Source organism: Filicampus tigris, chromosome 5 (genome assembly GCF_054856515.1).
Source record: "Filicampus tigris isolate MCC_2025a chromosome 5, RoL_Ftig_1.0, whole genome shotgun sequence".
In the NCBI taxonomy this organism is placed as follows: Eukaryota; Metazoa; Chordata; class Actinopteri; order Syngnathiformes; family Syngnathidae; genus Filicampus; species Filicampus tigris.
Window position 1 is genome coordinate 17,967,160 of NC_141221.1, and position 22,841 is coordinate 17,990,000.

The window sequence follows — 22,841 nt, forward strand, 5'->3', positions numbered from 1 at the left end:
GAATACACTAAAGTATATAACTACATCACAAAACTTACCTGGAAAGGTCATTGAGAAGACTGAGTACATCTTGCAAGGCATCATTGCCAGCGGCTTGATTCCCACAACACTCGGTAGCTCTGGCCAGATGATTGGTCAGCAAACTGGACACCTGTCGAGCCAACCCGGAATGTACTCCATCTGTCGAGCCGCCTTGAGAAAGTCAAACACAAGAAATTACTAAATCATGGCACAACCACCTGTGACAAAAAAATCAAAAAGTGCAAGATCATGCCATCATTCTCCTGTATAACATTTTACCTTACCTTCCACTTTCTCCCACTCAATGCAGCGGTTAGCAAGCACCTGAAATGCAGCCCAGGCCATGGTGGCTACTTTCTGCTTTTTGGTCTGTTTCTCATTTGAGCTGCACTCTCTCTGACCACTCAAGCTACATAAGCTATCCATGAGCTGAACCAGCCCACTTCGAACTAAACACTGCTCCTCACTCCTATGGAAAGTAATGCAACAAATAAGGATAAGTATGGTGAATACTCCGTGACAAGGATATGAGGGGACAATTGACGAGATCATCAGGCTCTTGCCTTCTGTAGGGTATTGTGCAAAGCAAGCCGATACTGTTGGCACAAGCAATGGGGTAGCGAGCACACAGAGAGACGACAGACGTCATCGTCTCCCCAAAGGCCTCCTGCACCTGCTCTACCATTCCACCACAGGTCAGCTCCTCAATCCTGTACACATTAAACACATTTACAAAGACAATCGAAAAAGAGAGTTGTATGCAATGCATGAATGTTTTATGTAGTAGCATCATTTTCGAACCTTGGACCCCCTTGCAAAACCATAGTAACAGGCCCAACAAGATGGGTGACCCCACCCACTCTGACCGCAGCAGTGAGGAGCTCTCTCATATGGACAAGCGCCTGCTTTCGTGTGCTTCCACGGCGCCAACGTGTCTGCGCAGCAGACAGGAAACTGCTGCTTGATACCTACACAAATAATGGATATTTGTCATAGTCAGCGGTGGGAAGCAGCGGAGTACAATGACTTCATTACTGTAATTAAGTTGATTATTTACCTGTATTTTACTTTAGTATTTCTTTTTATTTGATTTTTATTTTACTCCCTATATTTGAAAATAGATATCTGCAGAGCTGGGCATTTTACAAAAAATTGAGCATCCATTATTCGTCATCCGTCTGTAGTGTGGGTACCCTTCCATCGTATGTCATTCACTTTTTTTTTACGCGGGGGAAAAAAAAAAGTAGTACCTGTCTATAAGCCGGTTTTTAAATTTTAAACGGCCGTCCTTCGGCGAGTCCCACTAAACATTCACTCAAACACTTAGAGGTAAGGGGTATTTTATCGGTGGTAATCACTAGCTAAATTAGCATTTCTTGGTAGTCAGTTCATGTTAGCAAAAGTATGATTTTTTTTCTTTCAGTAAAAGCACTATGTAAGTTAACAAAATAATGCCAAAAATCAAGATAAATTATTTTGGGTGCATTTTTCAGTTATGTTAAGTCCCCCCCAAAACAAATCATTTTTACCTCTGTACTTAAGTATAAAAGTACAGACTCTGAAATGCACTTAAGTAAAGGGGTTAAATTAGTGCTTTTACTTTTATCATTTTTGTTTTAAACAAAAATGGAGTGTGGATACTTTTTCCACCTGCATGCAATTCCAGTTATGATGGGAAATGGGAGATCATTATTAAGCAATAGACTTACAGCTTGATCAGGTGTAGTGCCGATAAATGCAAAGAGCTGACCCAGTAGAACACTGTATGTTGGCTTGTCTCTGCTGTCTTCAACCACCAGAGACTGCAGCAGTGTAAATGAGCTACTGCGATGACTGGTCGGGTGATGTCGCCTCCTGCAGAAAAAAAAGACACACGAAAGAAGAACATGTATTCGCTTATTTAATTACGATTTTATCCATCAAACAAAATAGAAAAGAAAAAGACCTTTGAGCAGCATGTGTAAACTCGAGATCTTGGTTAGCAATCATCTCTAAGTCAGAGGGCGCAGACATGCTGCGCAGGAAGACTGGCTGCTTCACAATGGAGATGGCAGTCTTGGCGTCTGATACAGACTTAGAAGCTGACATAAGAGAGAGAATGAGAGAAAAACTAAATCACTGTCCGACGCTGAAAGAATTAAACACACAGAAATTCAGTTTAGAAAATGTAATTGAATTAAAAGAGGATGACTACCTGTGCCTGGTGTCCCAGCGGGTGTAGTGGTTAAGCTTCTGCAGTGTGGTGCAATGGTAACATGTAGCAGTAGCTCCGTACGGTTCATCAGACTCTTCACGAGTGCCTTCGTTTTAGCTAGTGGGGTGCTACTTTTAAGGTGCAGGGTGTTTACGTCATGAAAGAATTTCTCCCTGTTGACGTAGATATAAAAGTGGTTACAGATTACCTTACCTACTGTCATAACTGAAGAGATAGCGTTACTGTATTTTAATTGACTTGCCGCAATCCAAGGACAACATTTTCCAAGTCACTAAAATCAAGGGCGACATCTTTCAGGGAGCCAAGTAGCTCAAGCTCTTTAATCTTATTCTGACAAAAAAAAAAGAGGGAAAAATTAACATCAAATTATAGTACAGTGTGAAATGCATTTTCCGGCAGGATACCTCAAAGAAGTGGTAGTCATGAAAGAAAGGAGTGTTGTTCTCCAGCTTTCCCTGCTGGGCCTCCTCTACCTCATTCTGCCACTTCTGCTCCAGTTCTGCTACACTCTGCATACAACATGGAAGATAATGTTTATTTTGGTGATGTTGACATATTGGCATGAGGGGTCGAAATAGAGGAAAAACATGCAATACAGTATTATCAGAATATTTTGGCAACATTAACAATACTATCACACTATCGTGATTTGATACACAGTATTGGAAGAAAATCAAACATGATCCATCAAGATTTTCTACCGTATGTAACTTGCAAAAACCCAACAAGACCTCCTACACAAAAAAGTAAAAGATGTTCACACCAAGAACAATGTTATGAAAGCATTGCCTTTATATTTTACATTGAATTCAACAGAATTCATAATTTATTGGCGGTTTTCCTCAGACAATTTTGGTTCTCTCTTTCACTCTTTCTCTCTTAAAAAAAAGAAAAAGAAAAATGCTTGCCTGCAGTTGACGCTCCATCGCATTTATCTTTTTGAAGGTTTCTGCCATGATCTTACAGACCAAATCAAACTCTTCTGTGTGGTCTTCACGGTACTGGTAGTTAACAAGTGACTGCAGGCCATCCACCAAGCTGAGATGCTTTATGACACATGACACGATAACCTCCTCCATGACATCTGGCCGGATCACCTCTCTTTCAGGAATTAAAGAGTTGCTAATTAAATGGTTATATTTCTTGACAAGTATACAATATATAATCTACAACGTGTAGTAAAATGGTATAATGATCATACAAAACGCGCATTATGAAACAAAACACTGTTGTTTGCATACAGCCCTTACTTAATACTGGGACGAAACTGTGGGCGAGCTCTTCCAGACACCTCTCGCAACCTTCCCATGATGCCTGGAGGGAGGCGTATGCGCGGCAAGTCAAAGTAGGCACCGGAGGTAAAACCTGGAGGAGGAATGAGCACATCGGCAGGGTAGGTGAATTCACGGTCCTCCTCAATGGTTAGTGGTAGAGGTGAAGGACTTGGAGTGAGAGCAGGAGAGAGTGCTCCATTTGCTTCCACCTGCCACTGACACCTGAGGAAAAAGACATTTGTCAACATTCTGTATTACATCTTTTCCTTACAGATACGGATGACAACATAGCAAGCTGTGGCTAAAAGTCGTGTGTTAATGGATGTTCAAATTCCTGAAACGTACCGATTTGATCAATATAATACAAAATAAACATTCTAAAGTTCTGGCTTTATTTGGTGCATCACCTTTGCAGCAGCTTTGAGCACAGCAAATCATGGCAAGCATCCTCCTCTCTTGTCACTTCTGGCCCATTATATAGAATGCGCAACATTGAGCAGGCTAGCACTGACAGGCCAAGTGCCAGGTCTGCGAGGAAAGGGAGGCCTCCAGAGACATCCTCAGATGACTCCTAAAAGGATGACAGCAACAAAAAAATATTGGAATAGAAATGGGGCGCTAGTAGCTCATCTGTAATGACTTGGGCCTTGCAGCTGGATGCTCAATATACAAGTGCCGCTGCAGACTAATGTAAAAATAGCAACTAGCTGGATGAGCAATGCTATTCTGCTTCTTGGCCACTGTCTAGGTGCCGCTGTGCAAAGCCCAGTCCTCAGCTCCCAGCTCAAGAGATGGAGCAGTACTTGTGTTTCCCTTTCACTCTGGGATCTCTCGAGTTTGAATCTTCTCTTGAGGGATTCTAATGAGTTTATATATTTTTCAATTAAAATAAATATGAAGCAGGACTACTGAATGTAAGGATTCTAACAACATGCCAAAGTTACCGTGTTTTACCTGAGCTCTGACAGTGCAAGAAAACCCCCACATGGCTTTATCAGGAGTGTTGTGCTCTCGTCCACTTCTCATTTCAAATGAGAATGTTACTGTGTCACCTTCAACCTAAACAAAGATATTACACGTATGCAGTCAAAAGACAAAGGTTGCGGATAGGTCACCATGTACGTGTTGCTCTCAACTTCTATTACCTTGACAAGATCTTTGGGCCATCCTGTCCCCAAAACACTGCGGCTGCCATATCCCAGAGTGTTTCCGCCATATTCTGTTACTTTACGACTATTTGTGTTGGGACCGGCATAAATGACCAACTAAAAAATAAAGTAAAAAAGAATACACTGGAAATAGCACGACAGCAGGCAAAACAAGAATAACCATATTTATGACGACCTACTGCAATCGATCAATCGACCCATTATTTTAACTACTGTATGCTTTGTGAAAGCCTCATTTAAGAAATACCTTGTCATAGTCATATTGCGAGGAGCAGCGGGAATCAAAGCGAAGGTACAAACAGCGAGCCCCTGGAATGTGCACAGTCTCCTTGAATTTATAGTTGTCTCGCACAGGATGCACAGTCTCCACCGTCTTGCCAGCAGCCCAAGGGGCAGGGATCTTCAGTCCTGTCAGGAATCCTGGCTCCTCACGTTCATCAAGAATTCTAGCAAAGGACAGGGATTTTGTCTATACATATTGTTTAACAGCTGACCCATTACTAAAAGCACAGCTATTATCCAAGCAATAGGATCTGTTTCCTTCCATAGAACATACTTGTCCTCAGCAGCAGAAGTCTTCATCCCCTGCCCTACACAGCCCCCCAAAAGTGGTTCTTCTGAGAAAAGCGGAGCCTGAGTCTTTAGTAACAGAGCAGTCTGGAAGGAAAACAAAAAGCAAGACAGATGCAACATTCAGCGAGAGGATTCATTTTTGATTTACCGGTAATACAAACGTGAACAAACCTGACTGGTGTATAAAACCAGCTGCACTAACTGAGGCATGAGGGCATCAGCTAGTGTGAGGGTCTGCAGGTTGGGGTGCATCAGAGAGGTCAGCAACACTGGCAATAAGTGCCCCAGCATGGTGGCCTTAGTTACCTGTTCCAGACCTTTCAACCTTTGGAAAACAAGAGCAAGGGATGACTCTGAAAACCAGCCAGTGATTAAGTAGGAATAGCAAGATACATTACGACATTGTCCAAGTTTACTTCTAAATACTTTCACCTGTGTTATTTAAAAAAGAAAACATTGTGAGTGTGGGAATTCAGGTGACATGGTACCAATTTTAAAGGCCCATTTCTCCTGCTTAATGAAATCCTTGAAATGCAGGGCAGATTCTGAAGGGTTACAAAAAAAAAATTACCTGGTTTCCTTGTCAGGGATCTCGCTGTTAATTAGAGCTGTTGTCACCTGCTGCAGCGTCTCCAGTGCCTCATCACATCCCACTAGGATCTTTGTTGCTAAGGAGAGAATGCTGCCTTGAAGCTCCTGAGGACACCACAGTAAAAGGCCCACACTTCGGTAACTCTGCTTCCAAAATGTTGCTTCAGCATCATGCTTGCTCGGCCTTGCGATGTTTTATAGCTTTACTGTGATCTCTAGTTTTAACACACATATTAAGTAACACGGAGATGAATGAAAGCATAGTGTTCACGTTTGTGTCATGAACCGCAATTTCAAAATACAACTCTGCATCAGGAACTGATCAAGCTGCAGTGAGTTCAAACAACGACCATTCAATTAGGAGAGGAAGGGGTATTTAAAGGGGATGTTTACCTGTACCTTCATTGTTTCCCCTTGTAGGGAGCTGTCACTGTCATCGCTATCATCTGGACGGATAATAACGGTGTTACTGAGAAGGTGGTTCTGAACAGCCATGAGGTAGCGCAGACAAGGAGAAACCACCTACAGGGAGGGAGTGACATCTCAGACTTGCATCAATCAGCACAGAGTAGTAAAGTTTGCATTCCTTGTACAGACTAATGAGCATACTGGCACTGTAGAAAGCAGCTTCTGGAAGTCATCTCGAGCGACTGTCTGACATTTGGTAATGAGAAGGCAGGATTCCCGAACTACCGTCTTGAGGATACACTGCAGTAGGTCATCACTCAGTCTGCAGAAAAGAGCATTCCTTAGGTTTTTAAGCATTACGCACTTACTAATATCGATTTATGCATGGCATTACTCAACGTATAAATCTAAACGTAACACAATTCCACTGAAAGGACATGTCCTGCATGTTGTTGCAGCTGCTACCAGATGGATGCAAGGTTACCAGTCACCTATAGTGGTCATCTTCTTCACTTCCAAACCTATTTTTCTGCAGTTGGTCTGCCATATTGGTGAGAATGACATCCCGAAGCTGAGACAGTCCGCTATTCCTTTCACCTGAGAATTAAACAAAGAGATGTTTAATTGTAAAGGCAACTGACAAGCTGTCTTATTCAAATCATCTTAGAAGTACCTACCTTCACTTAGAACAAGTTTCAGCAATTTGTTGAGTTCAGTTTCCCCCTGATACAAAGTATTCAGGCCTGAGCTGCAGAAAAAGAGAAATTGTAAACAAAAATACTTTTTAAAGCATGTTTTTTTCCCATATCAGTTAAACCAGTATATAATATTTAAAATACAATCACATTTACCTGATGGCCAGGCACACCTCTCTCTGAATCTCTGCCCCTATTTGATCCACTGGAGCCATTAGAAGCTGCCATAAGAGCAGGCCTGCCCTACGCACACTTTCTCTGTTCTGCTCTGACTGAGGATTGAAGAACCTAAATACAACCTGTAGGGGGGAAAAAAAAAAACCGTTTTGTACATGTTTAGCTAACTTTAAAAGACAAATCAATTGAACAAAGTGTCTACATACATCTTGGTGAAAGTCACAGAAAACTAACCTGAAACACTACCAAAACACAGCGGATGATGCTGGTATCTCCACTGACCATGGCCTTCTCCATTATGTCACAGATGCTGCTAAAGTGACTGGCCTCAATAGGATGTTGTTTGCCCAGCAGGGCACCAAGGGGCAGACAGTTACTGCTGGCTGCTAGCAGGTTAAGCTGGTGGACACACATGGCACCTACATGATGAAGTAGCTGATTGATCACCTCACTCGTGTCCACCATTTCTTCTGTGAAAAGAGGTAAAACATCATCATCATCGGGATGGGTGTAATTATGAGATTTGAGATTTACTAAAGCATGTAACAATGATATAGTGGCTTTAAGTGCTAAATTCCAACCTTTGGGTTCTTTTATGACATGGCTCACACCCAACCTATGGCACACATGATGAAAGGCCTGATTCCCTGGGTTACACCACTGATCTATGTAATCGCTAGAGCACGTCCAGATCAAGTTGTTCAGTGCATCATAACAAGCTCCTAAAAGGCCACACAATAAAATAGCAGTTAGTTTAATTGACATTCCAACACTCATTTGGGACAGAGGTGGTCCTCACCCAGTCCTGCCACCTGAGCTCCTCTGCCTAGGGAACTGCCAGGCGCATCAATGAGGTCAGCGCGGCTGCTGAACTGGCCGTCAGCAAGGTTGAAGACTAAACTAGAGGCTAATACTGAAATAACAAGAGGAAGCTTTAATGGAAAGCACCAAACCTTTAATCGAGATATCTTAAAATTATTGGTGACAAAGAAAGTGTCAATGTGCTCTTACTTTTCAGAGAGGACAGGCTGCTGGTGCCTCCAAACAGTGAGCGTGTAGCAGAGCTCCCAGATACACCAGGAGGCGGAACTAGCATCACTAAGTATGTTCCACACACATACATTGGGGTCTTCCTTAGAGTCTTCAGAGGGAGTCCACAGCTTGTGTTGACAGCTATGGAGATGAAAAACCCAGGAGAGATATGATACAAGAAACAATAAATTAACTGTATATTATTTAAGCATTGAAGTGAACTGGCTTTTGGATTTTAAGGCGATTAATTACCAGACTGCTCCTCTTTGACGGTGTTTGTGATGGTAGAGCCTGTGAGAGCAGCCAACGTGGCAGAATGTGAGGCCCGGAAGCGAGACATTCGACTCAAAAGAAGCTCATTCAAGCACTTGGAAGACTCGCCTTCTTTGCGAGTCAGAATAACTCTCTCCTGCAACATGTCTGCAACACACAGCCCTGTCTGGGTCTGTATCATGAACAAAAGCAGAGAGCCCGTCAAACACCGAACAAATCTGATAAGCCTGTTAAAATCCCTAAATAGTGCAGGGAGATGACTCACAGAAAGGTGAAAGACATCCATGAAGACGGAGTGGCCTTTCTGGGTCTTCTCATTGAGACTGGCCGGGGACCACACCCAATATAGGTAGGTTCCATCTGAGCAGAGATGCAGTGTAGTCATGCTGCTACCCACTGGAAAGTGATGGGCTGGCATGGGGACAATCTGACAAACCTGAAAACAGCACCGTGAACATAATATCATGTTAACAGTATTCATTCGTGCCGCTTCGGTAGATCATAGCTATTAAACCGTTTCTATGCCCAGCTCTCGTGTTGGCCAATTTGATGGAGCATTACCTGTAACGTGAAGGGGTCAATGACCTGGCACAGCTGATGAGGCTTGGCATCAAAGGCAGAAGGGCGGTGGAGAAGGCGACCACTGCTGTACACCACCCAACCAGGCTCCAACTCCTCATTTCGACAGTAAACAAACCCCCTGCACAAACACATGCAGAACGTTCATTTTTGCACTTTGTGCAACTGAGTCACACACCTTTGTGATTACAGCACATTTTCATTACTTGTCACAAACACATCGGCTCATTGCACACCACTCCATTGCTGGAAATGCATATTTTACCAAATGTACTTGTGGAAGGATGGAATGATGGAAATAGAAACCTTGTGGGATGATAAGCCCGCAAAAGCACAAAATACTGCTCTTATTAAGGTATTGGGACACCTGGCCATGAACAGGAAACTAAGAGTGGAGTTTGTTAAAGACCTTTTTTTGATTTTGGATAATGAGTGCGGGCTTTCTTTATCCGGATGAAGACGTGTTAAGTCAAAGAGATTTCAGAAAAGAGGATCTGTTTTAGCTGATCCAGTGTGTGATGGGGTTTTAGTCACTATACTATGGGAGACCGTACGGTTCGAAGATGATGACTTAAGAGTTAGAAGGAACTAACACAGTCTAGCCCAAGCACGAGACAACTTATTAACTGACTGAGACGCGTGTTTAACATTGAATGAGCTCATTTCTGAATGTATTGAAAATATCAGTGTAAATTGGATCCAACCACATCATGTATTAAATAATGCAGGGGGACACAGCGCCTTGTTGTCTCATCAACTAATCAATCAAAGCCATTCAGGCCGGGCGTGACTCCAAGCAGCCAGATATCTATTTAGGAAAATACAGGAAAGAACGCATATATTATTGGGATGAATGAGATGAGCGATACATTTAGCACCTTACTCTATTTTTTAGGATGCTATAAAATAGGCAAGTGTCGTATTACCTCAGTGTCCCATGTAAGCCGGAGCCGAGCTTACTGAGTCCTCTCCCAGAGGAGTTAGTGGTGTACAAATAGAGCCCGTCTGTGGCCAGACAGCGCCCCAGGTCGGTGTCTGTCAGAAATGGGACAAAAAGAATTACGAGGTGGGAAAGTACATGTAGCTGTGATGGAAAGGAGGATCGATACAATGACAGAATTAAGATGCTAGCTGCTAGTTGCTTTAGACCGATTTCATAACTATACTGCCAGCAGAGATGCGGGTAAAGAAGACTTCATAATGTTGTTATCTTTCCAAGTACCATAAATGCAAAATTGTTGCTATGGATATAGTGCACCACTGATCAGCTTCTATTGCTCTGTGAAGTCATCTTATCGATTTCTTGTGAGTCATCACTGTCTTATCTGTATTTCACCACCCTGCTGAACATATATTTCTTTAGTTGCACCATAACGTTGAATGCCTTCCATTAGCCATGCTCAGTTGTTGTGCATTAGGTAAAAACAGTTTAGAGCATGAAAACAGTCAAAAACACAACAGAATGTAATAATAGTTCTAATTAATTTAATGAGGTCTTTACCTTTATTCTCAGCTCCTCCAGCAGAGTTATCAGGTGTAGGTAGCATATCCTCAAAACCCCAGGACACACTGTGTTTTCCCCCGAGCAGGCATGATGAAGAGCCCGGCCCTCCTTCCAAAAGTAGAAGCCTGAAGCAAGAATGAAGGTCACTCCCATGAAGGGGAAAGCCAATAATACAGTCCATTATATGATGAATCAACAACAAGGCGTTACCTGTACAGAACATCTGACACTGGGAGCTGGCCCAGATCCGATTGTTTCTGCAGTAGGTGCACCGTATGGATGAAGGTCTTTAGCGATCCCCTGAAAAACAGTTCGGCAGATTATTCCAAAGAACATAACAGTAATGAAATTAATAATATTAATTTGGTAGTGTCACTTTGCCATTACAATGAGAAATTGGTTGATAATGTTGACATTTCACAATGTGCAATACTGCAGCGAGTAATGAGTAATGCACTTGTGCATTTACTGCTCTGGCACATCAAAGTTGCAAGCCTGTAATTCACGCAATAAAGCAATCTGTATCCACAGCAAATATCTGCGCACTGAGATGAGTTTTCTGAAAATAACATTAATGCCATTATATGACAGATATTATACATATGCTGCATTTGTCTAACTTGACAACAACATGGTGACATCAAGGCAAACAAGCATGACTACCGTACATCTTTTCTGTGTTGTTACTTCGCCTTCCAAATGGTAAATGTATCAATAGGGCTGGATGGTTCCTGACAACAATGAGCTGACGGTCCAATAAAGGCTGAACAAAAAGTAGAGAGTTCTGGTTTTGACAAGTCAAGATCAGTTGTCACCAGCAGAAGCTGAAGCAGTGGTCCGAATGACACACAACACTGACATGAGAGACTGCGATATAAAACACCTTGTACAAAACTGTTAAGTTTACAGTTCACACTATTCAGGCCCACAGGGCCTCATATCTCACATTTCTGAAAAGTTACAGGCTCAGTGACATAAAACATAAGATTTTTATATTTTCTTGAAAAAGAGTACTCAGACTACACAAGAAGGGAGGCCATTACATCAGAACCTACTGCTATAGCTACAAACAGTATATTCAAATATTGGATCAAACACCTCTGAGTATACCTGCATAACTGCATAACAGGCAAATTGCATGCAATTCAGAGATCATTTGTTGGACCTAGGAACTACTTTTTGAAATAACTTTCAGTACATCAGCAAAATTGTGCAAATATTACCCATTAATTCTAACTTGAGAATTATGCAGCCAGTCAAAATATTTACACACGGTTTAGTTGAGTTGCCAGGGTTTGACGACACATACAGTCCATATGAAAAAAGTCTACACACCCATGTTCAAAAGGGCCCGATTTTTGCGCTAAAAATAAATGACACCAATATAAATCATTTAAAAACTTGTTCCACCATTAATGTGACCTATCAACGCTATACAATCTTGGGGAAAAAAAGATTTTAGAGAGGGTAAGTCAAAACTAAACTGAGATTTTGAATGAACAAGTGTACACGTTCCCTCATAATTAGGGACATGGCTGGGTTAAGATTGAACCAATCACATTCAAACATATGTTAAATGGCAATCAGCGCACACCTGCCACCATCTAAAGTGCCTCTGATAAAGCCCAAATATAATTCAGCTGCTCTAGTAGGCTTTTCTGGATAGGCACATCTAACAGCACAAGTCATGGTCCTGCAAAGAGCATTCACAGCATCAGAGGGATCTTATTGTTCAAAGGTATCAGTCGGGAGAAGAAGGGTCCAAAAAGAGTTTCAAAGCATTAAATATACTGTACAATGTAACACAGGGAAGACAGTCATCACCAAATGAAGAAAATATGGCACAGCAGCGACAGTACAAAGAAGTGGATGTCCATTCAAAATAACAGAAAAGACGAGAACTGCTTGAGGAGGCTTCCGAGAGGCCAATGTTGGACGTTGAAGGAGATTCAAGAACTTCTGGCAAGTACTGGCTGTTTATTACACGTGACAACAACATCCTATCTTCTTAATATGCCCCGGAAATGAGAGGCATATCTTACAAAGAATAACATCCAAGGCCGGACAAATCTGCAAGAACACACTTAAGATCTCCAAAATGCATGTGGGGAAAATGTGTAATGGTTCTGATGAAAACAAACATAACACATCTCATCACCCAAAAATGAAAAAAAAATAAAAAACACACCACCGCTACAGTAAAGCATGGTGCTGGCAGCATCATGCTTTGAGGCTGTGTACTCTGCTGCTGGAAATGGGTTAGTTAAGACGGAGGGAATTATGATTAGCTCAAAATACCAGTCAGTATTAGCACAAACTTTTCGGGTTCTGCTAGAAAGCTGATGCTGAAGAGGATCTTCATCTTTCAGCAAGACAATGAGCCAAAGCACACATCCTATGCAACAAAAGGCTTGACCAGATAAAGGCTTTGGAATGGCCCAGTCAAGAGTCTCGACCTCAACATGACCCAATATCTGTTGGTTGATCTGACGGGGGAGTTGCCTTTGTAATCTCATAGATTTGCAGAAGAGAGCAAATATATATGTGTCACACTGATAAGACTTCTACCCAGTGCTGTCATGAAAGCCAAAGATTATGCAACAAAGTATTAGTCTGAGGGTTTGCATATTTATGCAACCAGATTATACACCACTGTCCCCTCCCCCTACCGAAAAGATTGTGTTTTTTTTTTTTTTTTTTAACTGAGTTGCACAGATCATACAGATCAGTATTTCATCTCTCTGGGCTTACCTGGCACAGGCAAGTGCAACCAGTGCAGCAGCAGCATTTTCCCTATGTCGGGGCGTGCGAAGAATCTGCATTTGAGTGGCCTTTTGCGTTTGGACGGACTCCTGAGCACCATCTTCCAACCAGGAGCAGAGCAGGCCCTCCAGGCCATTCAGGCAGTCGGCAGGCTCTTTGCTGAGGCTGAGCGGCTGGCAGTCCCGGAGACAGGACAGCAGCACCTCGGCGGTGATGCCACAAAGCGCCGGGTCACTGCGGGTCTGTGACTGTAGGAGGGGGAAGACCAGCAGCAGGCCAACACGGGAGGTAAAGGGAGCCTGCTCAGGCTGCTGGAGCAGACCTTGTCTTTTGAGCAAGGCCAAGGTCTCCTCATCAGCACCCCCAGTCCCTTCTCGCTCCTGTTGTTCCTCCAGGGCCAGCTGCCGCTGTGCCCCCCACAGGCCACGCAGAGCATTGAGTCGGTATTCCAGCAGGCGGGCATAAGCATTACTCTGATTTCCACAGACTGCACGTAGACGCTCGGCCAGCTCCGCTGGGTTCTTCGTCTCAAATGTCAGAATCTGGAATGAAGGACAGAGGTGGAGGAAGAGAAAATGAAAAAGTAAATTATGTCACACAAAAAAAACTGAACAAACAATGGAATAGTTTAAATGCAAAAGGACCTCACGAAGATCACGCTTTAGTTGGCTAAGTGGAAGTCAAGTAAAATGTCCCCGACAAAAAAAAGGGACATTTTGGAAACAATCAAGAGAAAACCACAATCATTTGTATAGTCCTTTGAGCTAGGAAATAAGAGTCAGACACAGCACGGTGGAACAATGTGCTTCACGTGCACTTAAGCAGCATTTCAGCTATTGATTAGAATCTGAGGCCTATGAACGAAGGACTAGGGCAAAAAAACTATTATAGCATTCAGCAGGCTCAATTTGTATTGATTACATTTCACTAACTCTACTAATGTTACGGTAAAAGTCTTTAACTGGAGGCCAGGCCCTCTACGCCTTGTTCTAAGAAATACTGCTGCTGCTAGATGCAACGCAGTCAGCATTACAACACAATCCAAAACTGTTATGAATGTCTAGATCTGAGCGCATACAAGGTTAGAAATGGGGGACGATGGATAAAAACACCAAGAAAACAGAGGACAAGCTGTTACGCAAGAATGTCTGTTGATGTTGACAGTAAGGATATTCTTGCTGCAACTTTATTAAGAAAGGTATTCATCTATTCTACTCCACATAGGATACCGGCATCCCATATGGAGATATGCCAAATTATATAATATTGGCTTCATTCTAATGTGGATGTTAATGAACATGATTATATAACACTTGGTAGACTGTTTGAAGTGCCATGATTATGCTGCTTGAGATCACGAAGACTGAACCGCCACTTACTGTTAAATCTTAACTTAAAGAAAAAAATCAACCCAAACATATATATTTTTTACTACTACTCAGGGCTCAGGTAATGACCAATCACGGCTCACCTGTTTTCTGAAGCTGAGCCATGATTTGTGTTAGTTGAGTCCTGAGCATCTGTGATGTCATTTTCAGTCGACAAAATGGCCGCCCCCTGAGATGGCTAAAAGGGGTGGATTTTGGTGCTTAACTCATATTCTACAAACGCAATATTAACCAGAATGCCGTGTTTCAACTAGTGGGCCTGGTGGGAACAACTTTTTAGAAAAATATATGTTTGGGTTGATTTCCACTTTAAAATTACCTCAATTTGTGCATGTTGTCATATTAACCAACCTACACCTTTTTCCCAAATCAAAAGCCCATCTATTAGTATATTTATCTTATATGTTCATCTTTATCCCTAGAGTAGAGGAGAGGTCAGAACAAAAATGGCATTGTTGTTCGACCATTAACATTGCATAGTCAAAGAGATCAACTCAATGCTTTTAGATTGGTCAATAAATGGTCAAAATAACACCCACACGTGTGGACTGACCAACAATATAGATTGGTGAAAAAATGACAACGACCAAATGGTGACGTAGGAAGTTTTGGCCCGACGCCAGCGATATATACTTTGATCACATTCGCCAGGGCATCAGCAGAAAGATCTGTGAACACTACCTGGTCAAGTTTAAGAGAACATCATAGCGGCCCATGCCTCTGCACGATCATAACACCACATGCAAGACAACACAGTAACACACTCTTTGATGCTTCTTAATTTGTAAATTTGCCTTTCAAATGGATTATACAAAAACACGCATTTATTTTTGGGTGGTGCAATACATGACAGATTCAGAAGGTGTTTAGTGCCCTATCCCGAGAAATGAATGACAATGCCTGGTATAGTCTGGATTCCAAGCAACAACTACATTCATTTCCCGGAGCTGTATTATTGTTGTTAGTCGCTGTTAAATAGTATGGAGTACAAACCAAAATACAAAATACTACAGTATTTAGTCTGATTATACCAGCTGATCATTAAGTAGTACTGTACTGAATTCTACAATATGAATGTACTAGACTCCCTAAAGTCTGTGAAAACTATTGCCAGCTTTATGAGAGTACCAGAAAAATTGCATTATTACTGTATAGATTGTTTGCTGCGTCAATTCTGTCAAGTACCAATAACTAAAACACCGTGCGTTCAAAATATATTGCTAATACTAAAATGTTTTTAGATGGGCAGAGACAGGAATATAACCTTCAATGAAATTAAGCGAATATGGCCTTCATTTCCATGATAGCATCTGAAAAAAAAAACTCTATGAACATTTGTATCACATTCAATCATGAGAAATTCTGCTACATAATAGTTTTACAAGCCAGTAAATTCTCAATAGGTATCATATACGCAAACCTAAAAAATAAAATCACACAAGATCAATGCAAAGTTGTTAATTGTACTTGTACTGCATATGTCAATATGTACCACTTAAAAAGATACTTCACATATGTATGCCATGCAGCAGTAAAACGTTAACATTTTATCTGTAATTAAAATGAAAACTTCATTATTTTTCATGTACATTAATACATTTAAAAATGATTTTAAACATTATATAGCTGGCCGCCATGTTCATTTGACACATCACTATCTAACGGCCACATGTGTGTCAAAGTTGAACTAGATTGCAAAGTGATATACGCACACAGCTATGCTGAATGGAATACATCTTTAGTGTTAATCCTGAAGGAATGAAGCCATATCATTTAAAGCCATTAAGTCTACCGAGTAAGATTCAGCTTTGATGTGAAAGACGCAGCGCCGGATGGTCTTTCATGGCACAAAATACAATTTGGCAAACGGGTGTATCAGTAAGTCCAGCAGACATAGTGCTCGTTTGCGAGCTAAGCACGCATGGTCGCTGGAAATAATATGTCCTCCTACCTTGTGCACATGATGAAGAGTGCTGCTTTGGTCCGGAGTCTCAGCAACTTAATTTACAAGTGCAGACTGCGCTCGCATTACGGACATAACAACCCACAAGACGCCGTCTGCGCCAGGGATGGCAGAAGTTTGCGAGGACGCATAGATGCTCCCTCTATCAGTTTTGCTCATCTCCCACCTTTGGCTTGTTAAAAATACTCGGCACGGTGTTGTTTTTTAATGGCACTGGCTTGGCGTGTCCCCTCTATAATTATAAACAACTCCTCTTGGCTTTAATGTTCACTGCAGATGCCTGTCTGCTTCTCCTTGTGCACAACGGGGGGCTTGACAAAACTTGCTTATAAGTAAACCTTTTTTTTGTAAAAATCGTGGACTAACATGCCAGTGTGCACCTTGTTTGCAGTTTATGATCGACCCCTTGCAAATTTTTGTAATACATTAAGGCATTGTTTTTCTTTGTGTCCTCCTCATTGTCCAACCTATCAATTTTCCTGCAGTTGAGTTTGTACACGTTACATCTCGTCGGACCCGTGTGTTGAAAATGTTGCTATAAAAGCGAACTATATTGTAACGATGGTGAAGCCACGCACTTCCCATCGTGCTTGTACATAGTTGTATTGAGTTGAAAATATGAGTGCCATTAACTGCCATATATGCCTAAAGGTTTGCTTAAAGGGGAAGTCAACCCAAACATTTTTTTCAAGAATATGTTCTATGCAGGCCCACTAGTTGAAACAAGGCATTCTGATTAATATTGTTTGTGAAATATGAGAAATCCACACGTTTTTAGCCATCTGAGTGATCTTTTGTCACTTCTGTTGATTGATAATTATATCACAGTTGCTCAGGGCTCAGGTAAGGACCAATAACAGCTCACCTGTTTTCTGAAGATAAGTAATATTTGGTCGTTATCTGAGTCCTGAGCAACCGTGATGTCATTTTTAGTCGACAGAAGTGTCAAATTGGCCGCACCCTGATATGGCTAAAAGTGAGTGCATTTTGCTGCTTAACTCATATTCCACAAACGCAATATTAATCAGAATGCTTTGTCTCAACGAGTGGGCCTGCATAGAACATGTTTTGGAAAAAAAAAACGTCTGGGTTGACTTCATCTTGAAGCAGGTGATCAGTGTGTTGGGTGACTGGGCGTGAGCTGTGGCTGATAGCAGCTCCTGAATGAATGTGCATTGTTACAGTGTGTAGGAATAAAGCAACTGAAAAACATCGTCAACTGTGTCATCCTTTAAACACAAACAGGGGTGTTACAATATCAATACAGCGATGTATTTTTCAGCTCTTATGCGTTTTTCCAAACGAATTAATTACTACCAATGTAAAATCAACTAATTTCAACTCACCGTTTTTATGTCTTTTCACAGTCCAGTCATTCAACCCTTATTCTGATTTTTTTCTCTTTTTTACAACAGTTAGGGTAAAAGAGGGAATGAAAATATCTGGCAGTTTTTTAATGAAGCCGTCCTTTAAAAGTGTCACATTGAAAATACATCTATAAATGGTTGTTTCAAATGTACTTTTATTCTGAAATAGACTACCGGAAACACATGCACAACAAACATCCTGCTAGAGGTTCGATAACAAGCAGGGCAGGGAAAGTTGCGAACGTTAGCGGTATCGTTATCATCAAGGGTGTGTTGCCGCAGACAGTCAAAACACATTCTACATAGAAGCTAAAACAAAGCCCACCGCTGTCATACTTGCATGTTCCCTTTATAAGCACGCACAAAAGGCATAGCGTCATGGGCGTGTGACTCGACTCACCTCCTGCTCGGTGTCCCCCTGCTCCGACACTCCAATTTCACTAGGGAGTTCGGCCAGATCTGTGACCCGAATGAGCCCATCGTGGAGAAAAATGGTTTCCTCTTTCACCGAAAGCCACTGGGATGAGTCCACAGCCCCGGAGCCCATCGCTCTCTCCTCCGACAGTGATGCCAAAGGGGTCGAACATTAAAAATTCAGTGCCAGAATGACAGAAAACGCCCTGGCTCCGGCTGCTGTACAATAACAATATACTGTTGGCAAACCCGTCCGATGTGACGACGGCGTTTGACAGGACGCGCCGTGCTAGGCTGCGAGCTAGCGGACCGCAGCCACACGATGAAATGAGAGCGATGGCAGATCCTGTTCACATCGCATGTCTGCGCCTTTGCCGTCCGTGCTAACAGCGGCTGTTGCTGCTAGCTGTCTGCTTCTGCTAGCTACAAGCAGAGCTAGCTAAACCATGCAGCGTCGACTCGTTAACGTTACCGAGCAGAGTGGGCGTGACAGTCGCACTAAATTCATTCGAGCGCCACGCCTTTACAACGTCAGTCGGGTCAGGATAAATATTGCATCTGTCATCGCTAATTTTCGTGAGAAAAATGATCCCTCAGGCAGCTCCGTTTATGGCCCAACCACTGTCTGAGTGGCTGAAGACGATAATGAGAATCCAGCTGTCAGTGCGACGCCATGTTTCCAAGGCTAACAAGCTCCTCCCAGCATGCACTGCAGGCCACAGGGTCAAGTTTTGATCACAATATGCCTTTTTAACTTTGGATCAACATTGTAATTATTACTATAATTTGGTTGACGTTCATTCTAATATTTATTCCACATAAAATGAGAATAAATACATTTGTATTGCAGAAGCATTACTCTCAAACTGCAAATTGAAGAAATAGTTAACCACACACAGAAACAGCTTGGTTCCCAGACCTCAACCCCATAGAAAACCTGTGGAGTGAGCTAAAGTGGAGAGTGCAGAGGAGAGGACCCAGTTCGCTGGAATATTTAAAGCAGGAGTTCCCACACTTTTTCAGTATGAGAGCTACTTGTAAAATGACCAAGTCCAAATGACTTAACTACTTTATTTATTTACTTATTTATTCAAAACTATACTTAGAATTGTTTCTAGCTATGATATATATTGGTGTACCTTTCATATGTAACTGCATAATCCATATTGCACAATACAACAAGTGTACATTTTCTGTCCTTACTTTACTCTGATGAATTGCGCTGAATGGAATCAGCTTGGGTTGGAAACTGGACAGGAGCTGCTGATAGTGAACCGTGCACACACCTCCCAACGAACATTAGATATGTTGAAATGGTACTTGGACTTAATGTTTTTATCAATGGCCTGAAAATTCTGCTCCACATTCCCTCCTTCAGCCAGCCCACAATCACCCAACGACCGACTGGCGTGATGCACCGAATGTCCCAGTCGCCACCACCACAACAAACGGCAGCCACAACCAGATCAGAGGGCACCACGCCTTGCGCCGGTGTTCTGGTGTACAGCTCTTCCGTCCTGACGGACATTCTCCAGTGCCGGGGAAACCACAAGTGTGTGCCTAAGCGCATCGGCCACTTCCCCCTGGCCCGCCTGCCCTGCAGCATGGAAATACTTGGCTTACTTGGTCCCCTAATCATTTTGATACTTAATTATTAAATTTAGAGTAGACAAAACAGACTGGAAACTGCTAGTTTCGCCAGTTAGCGCGCTTGCGCGCGGTAAGGCATGCCACAAGTTTATGAGCTCTATGAGTATTTTGGGCGAATTGGCGGTCTATTTCCAATACAAAGTACTTATGTTTTAGGATAAATGCATTTGTATGACCCGAAGATGTACTCCCATACCAAAGGAGATCTTTGCATCATCAAGTCAAAGGCCTGTTTTTGTGGCTGAACCTCTCTACTTATCTCTTGTACAAAGTTCAGACAGGTTTTTGTGCTTGCAGAACCAGCATGCTCTTTGATCCCAAAGTGCTGTATTACTGGTCATCGCCAGAGTGAAAATCGAATTAGGGAAAGGCACTCAGCTATGTTGGTCCTTTGGCCTGGAATGACCTACAGAAGGACCTAGGGATAGACATACAATTGCTGGGACCACTGTAGTTATGCTGGGAGAATTTAAATCATTTTTCAAAGTCTACGAAAGCAGCTCTCTAAGTGTGTGTGTATATATATATATATATATATATATATATATATATATATTTTTTTTTTTTTTTTTTTTTTTGCTTGTTGGAATGATTCTATTTGTGTTGTAACTGACTTTTGCTGCCTTGCTTAGCCAGATCGCTCTTGTAGAAAGGTTTTAAGATCAATGATAAAGAGTTGGTTAAATAAAGGATTTGTTTGATTGATTAATCGTCTGATGATTTAACTCCCAACTATCTGCAGATCTGTCCTCATCAAATCTCCTTTGGTCTTCCTCCTTGCCTTGTATCTGGCAGCTCCATTAGCTAGCATTTTTCTGCCAATATACTCACTGTTCTTCCTCTGCACACATCCAAACCATCTCAGTGTCACCTCTCTTATTCTCCAAATCTCCCAATCTGCGCTGTACCTCTGATGAGCTCACCCCCGATCCAGAAAAATCCTGTCGCTCCTCAGAGAATCTTGCCATTTTCAACTCTGCTAAATATAGCTCGGTCCCCTGTCTTCTGGTCATTGGTAACAACTTCAATATTATTATTTTGTTCACATTTATTATCCCAATGTTATTTATGATACATTTTCTTTCCTCCTTAATTTTCTCCTCTTGGCCTTGCTTCCAGCACGTGCATCTGGCTGTTAGATTTTTGTTTGTTTTGTCCATTAAGATGTCATCCTATATAAGTGCTGCTAAATCAATCTAATCTGTTCAGGGGAGGGCCTTCACAATCAGTAGAGCCGGCCGATAGGATTGTTAAAAATAGGACTGTTTCTTTAACCAATCAGGTGTCAAATTCACATCAGGAGGATTAGCTGTATGCCCCAAAATAACATTTTTCTATCATCTGAGGGGTTGGTTAAATTAAATCAAGGTCTGCACAAATACAGTACCATATATTTAATAATCAGCATCTTTGGTGAGTATGCTGTGTTCCATCCATCCAGCCATCAGATAACTAGAGATGGAAAGGCAAAAATAACTGACATAATGTGGTTGCACAATGATGCACATAACTAGCTAGCAAGTGAGCTAGTTAATTATCCCCCTAACACCTACAATGCCTGACTTGCTGTAGTTCTGAAACTACATATAAATTACTGTACGACTAGATAGATGGATGGACAGATGGACCAATAATACAACATTTCATTGCAATAGACTTGCATAGCTTTTCAAGTGTTTCAGTCTATTGAAATTGAGTCTAACAGTCCAACATGCTAGATTTAAATTTTCTGAGGGCAACAGAAGTGCATGAAATGTAAGTCTATCAGATGTGTCATTGTTGTTGCAAGTGTAGTCTACAATTAGGTGTCTTTATGTCATTTCTCTTTACAGCCTTGGGCATCGCACATAAAAGCAAGCAGGAATCCCTTTTTTCCTTCTTGCCTGAATTTTGCACTCCAGCAGTGTCTTTCTTCTTTATCTTTGTAAGAGGTTCAAGTAGGTCAAAGGCTTTGCAACAGAAGAGCTAGAAAAGAAAAATAATGTAACAACCAAACAGAAGTCAACCTTATCTGTAATAAAAGCAAATTTGGGTAAGACGTGCGTTGCTGCGATTAATGGTTGTCAGAGCTTAACATTAAGAGGGACTTGAACCATTTTCTTCTCCCTTATTTTCTCTCCTTTGGCAGTGTAAAGATGTATAGAGATTCACAATCCGTCAAGAGACAAAGGAAAATAGTGGCTTGCTGGAAGCGCTCAATCTGACCAGCCAAGCTGTAAAATTGAAACATAGACAAGCAAGGCCCTTGCTGCAAGGGTCATTCTAAATGTAGAAAATGAAACAATGCTAGGTGACGTACTTTGTGAGGAGTGTGACTCAGAGAGCAATAGAGAGAGAAAAAAGGATGTTGAATTAATGGTCTCGCTGTTTTGCTAATGTATTCTCAGTATAATTGCCCAATCCCCCAAAAGACACAGAATTATATCTAGTTTTAACTCTAAAACAAGCAAGTGTCAGGAGACTAGTCTCCATTGGCATGGCTTAAGAAACGTGGGTTCTTACAAGGTTCTAGAATTAAGTGGTCAATGGATCTAGTGACAGAAATGTCGCAACTGCAAAGTGCAACACCAACATGGGTGGTGAGGACTTAGTCGATGAAATGTTGCGTTTCTACAGGATGGTCTCTCACCCTAGGAAATGGACAGTGTGTGCAGTTTTCCACTTTTTTTTCACCTGGCAATCACCAACTCATGGTTTCAGTGGAAGAGTGACTGCCAATTTCTGGGAAAGAAATCACTCAAGTTCCTTGATTTCAAACTGCTCCTTGGTGAAGAGTTAATTACTT

The 22,841-nt window shown here is 41.9% G+C and overlaps 1 protein-coding gene across 3 annotated transcripts in view; it reads right to left on the reverse strand.

The window, feature by feature from the left end:
- The window catches only part of hectd4 (HECT domain containing E3 ubiquitin protein ligase 4), a 37,976-nt gene extending 18,881 nt beyond the window's left edge, over positions 1-19,095 (reverse strand). Inside the window, exons 1-36 of one of the 3 annotated variants that reach the window (XM_086030328.1) lie at positions 18,393-19,095; positions 13,263-13,816; positions 10,722-10,811; positions 10,509-10,636; positions 9,934-10,042; positions 8,990-9,128; positions 8,694-8,864; positions 8,537-8,600; positions 8,408-8,446; positions 8,135-8,296; positions 7,923-8,036; positions 7,705-7,845; positions 7,358-7,593; positions 7,103-7,245; positions 6,929-6,999; positions 6,743-6,848; positions 6,453-6,573; positions 6,237-6,365; positions 5,824-5,948; positions 5,424-5,577; positions 5,236-5,336; positions 4,927-5,125; positions 4,656-4,775; positions 4,465-4,569; positions 3,918-4,081; positions 3,487-3,732; positions 3,145-3,337; positions 2,641-2,745; positions 2,478-2,566; positions 2,216-2,388; positions 1,967-2,102; positions 1,731-1,875; positions 823-989; positions 585-731; positions 306-490; positions 39-192 (exon numbers count right to left, since the gene is read on the reverse strand). In XM_086030328.1, the coding sequence (XP_085886454.1) occupies positions 39-192; positions 306-490; positions 585-731; positions 823-989; positions 1,731-1,875; positions 1,967-2,102; positions 2,216-2,388; positions 2,478-2,566; positions 2,641-2,745; positions 3,145-3,337; positions 3,487-3,732; positions 3,918-4,081; positions 4,465-4,569; positions 4,656-4,775; positions 4,927-5,125; positions 5,236-5,336; positions 5,424-5,577; positions 5,824-5,948; positions 6,237-6,365; positions 6,453-6,573; positions 6,743-6,848; positions 6,929-6,999; positions 7,103-7,245; positions 7,358-7,593; positions 7,705-7,845; positions 7,923-8,036; positions 8,135-8,296; positions 8,408-8,446; positions 8,537-8,600; positions 8,694-8,864; positions 8,990-9,128; positions 9,934-10,042; positions 10,509-10,636; positions 10,722-10,811; positions 13,263-13,816; positions 18,393-18,539 (5,372 nt within the window). In that variant the 5' untranslated portion in view covers positions 18,540-19,095. Of the gene's footprint in view, positions 1-38; positions 193-305; positions 491-584; positions 732-822; positions 990-1,730; positions 1,876-1,966; positions 2,103-2,215; positions 2,389-2,477; positions 2,567-2,640; positions 2,746-3,144; positions 3,338-3,486; positions 3,733-3,917; positions 4,082-4,464; positions 4,570-4,655; positions 4,776-4,926; positions 5,126-5,235; positions 5,337-5,423; positions 5,578-5,823; positions 5,949-6,236; positions 6,366-6,452; positions 6,574-6,742; positions 6,849-6,928; positions 7,000-7,102; positions 7,246-7,357; positions 7,594-7,704; positions 7,846-7,922; positions 8,037-8,134; positions 8,297-8,407; positions 8,601-8,693; positions 8,865-8,989; positions 9,129-9,933; positions 10,043-10,508; positions 10,637-10,721; positions 10,812-13,262; positions 13,817-18,392 lie in introns of all 3 variants that reach the window. The other 2 variants (XM_086030327.1, XM_086030325.1) reach the window with 2 other exon arrangements.
- Positions 19,096-22,841: the final 3,746 nt, after the last annotated feature.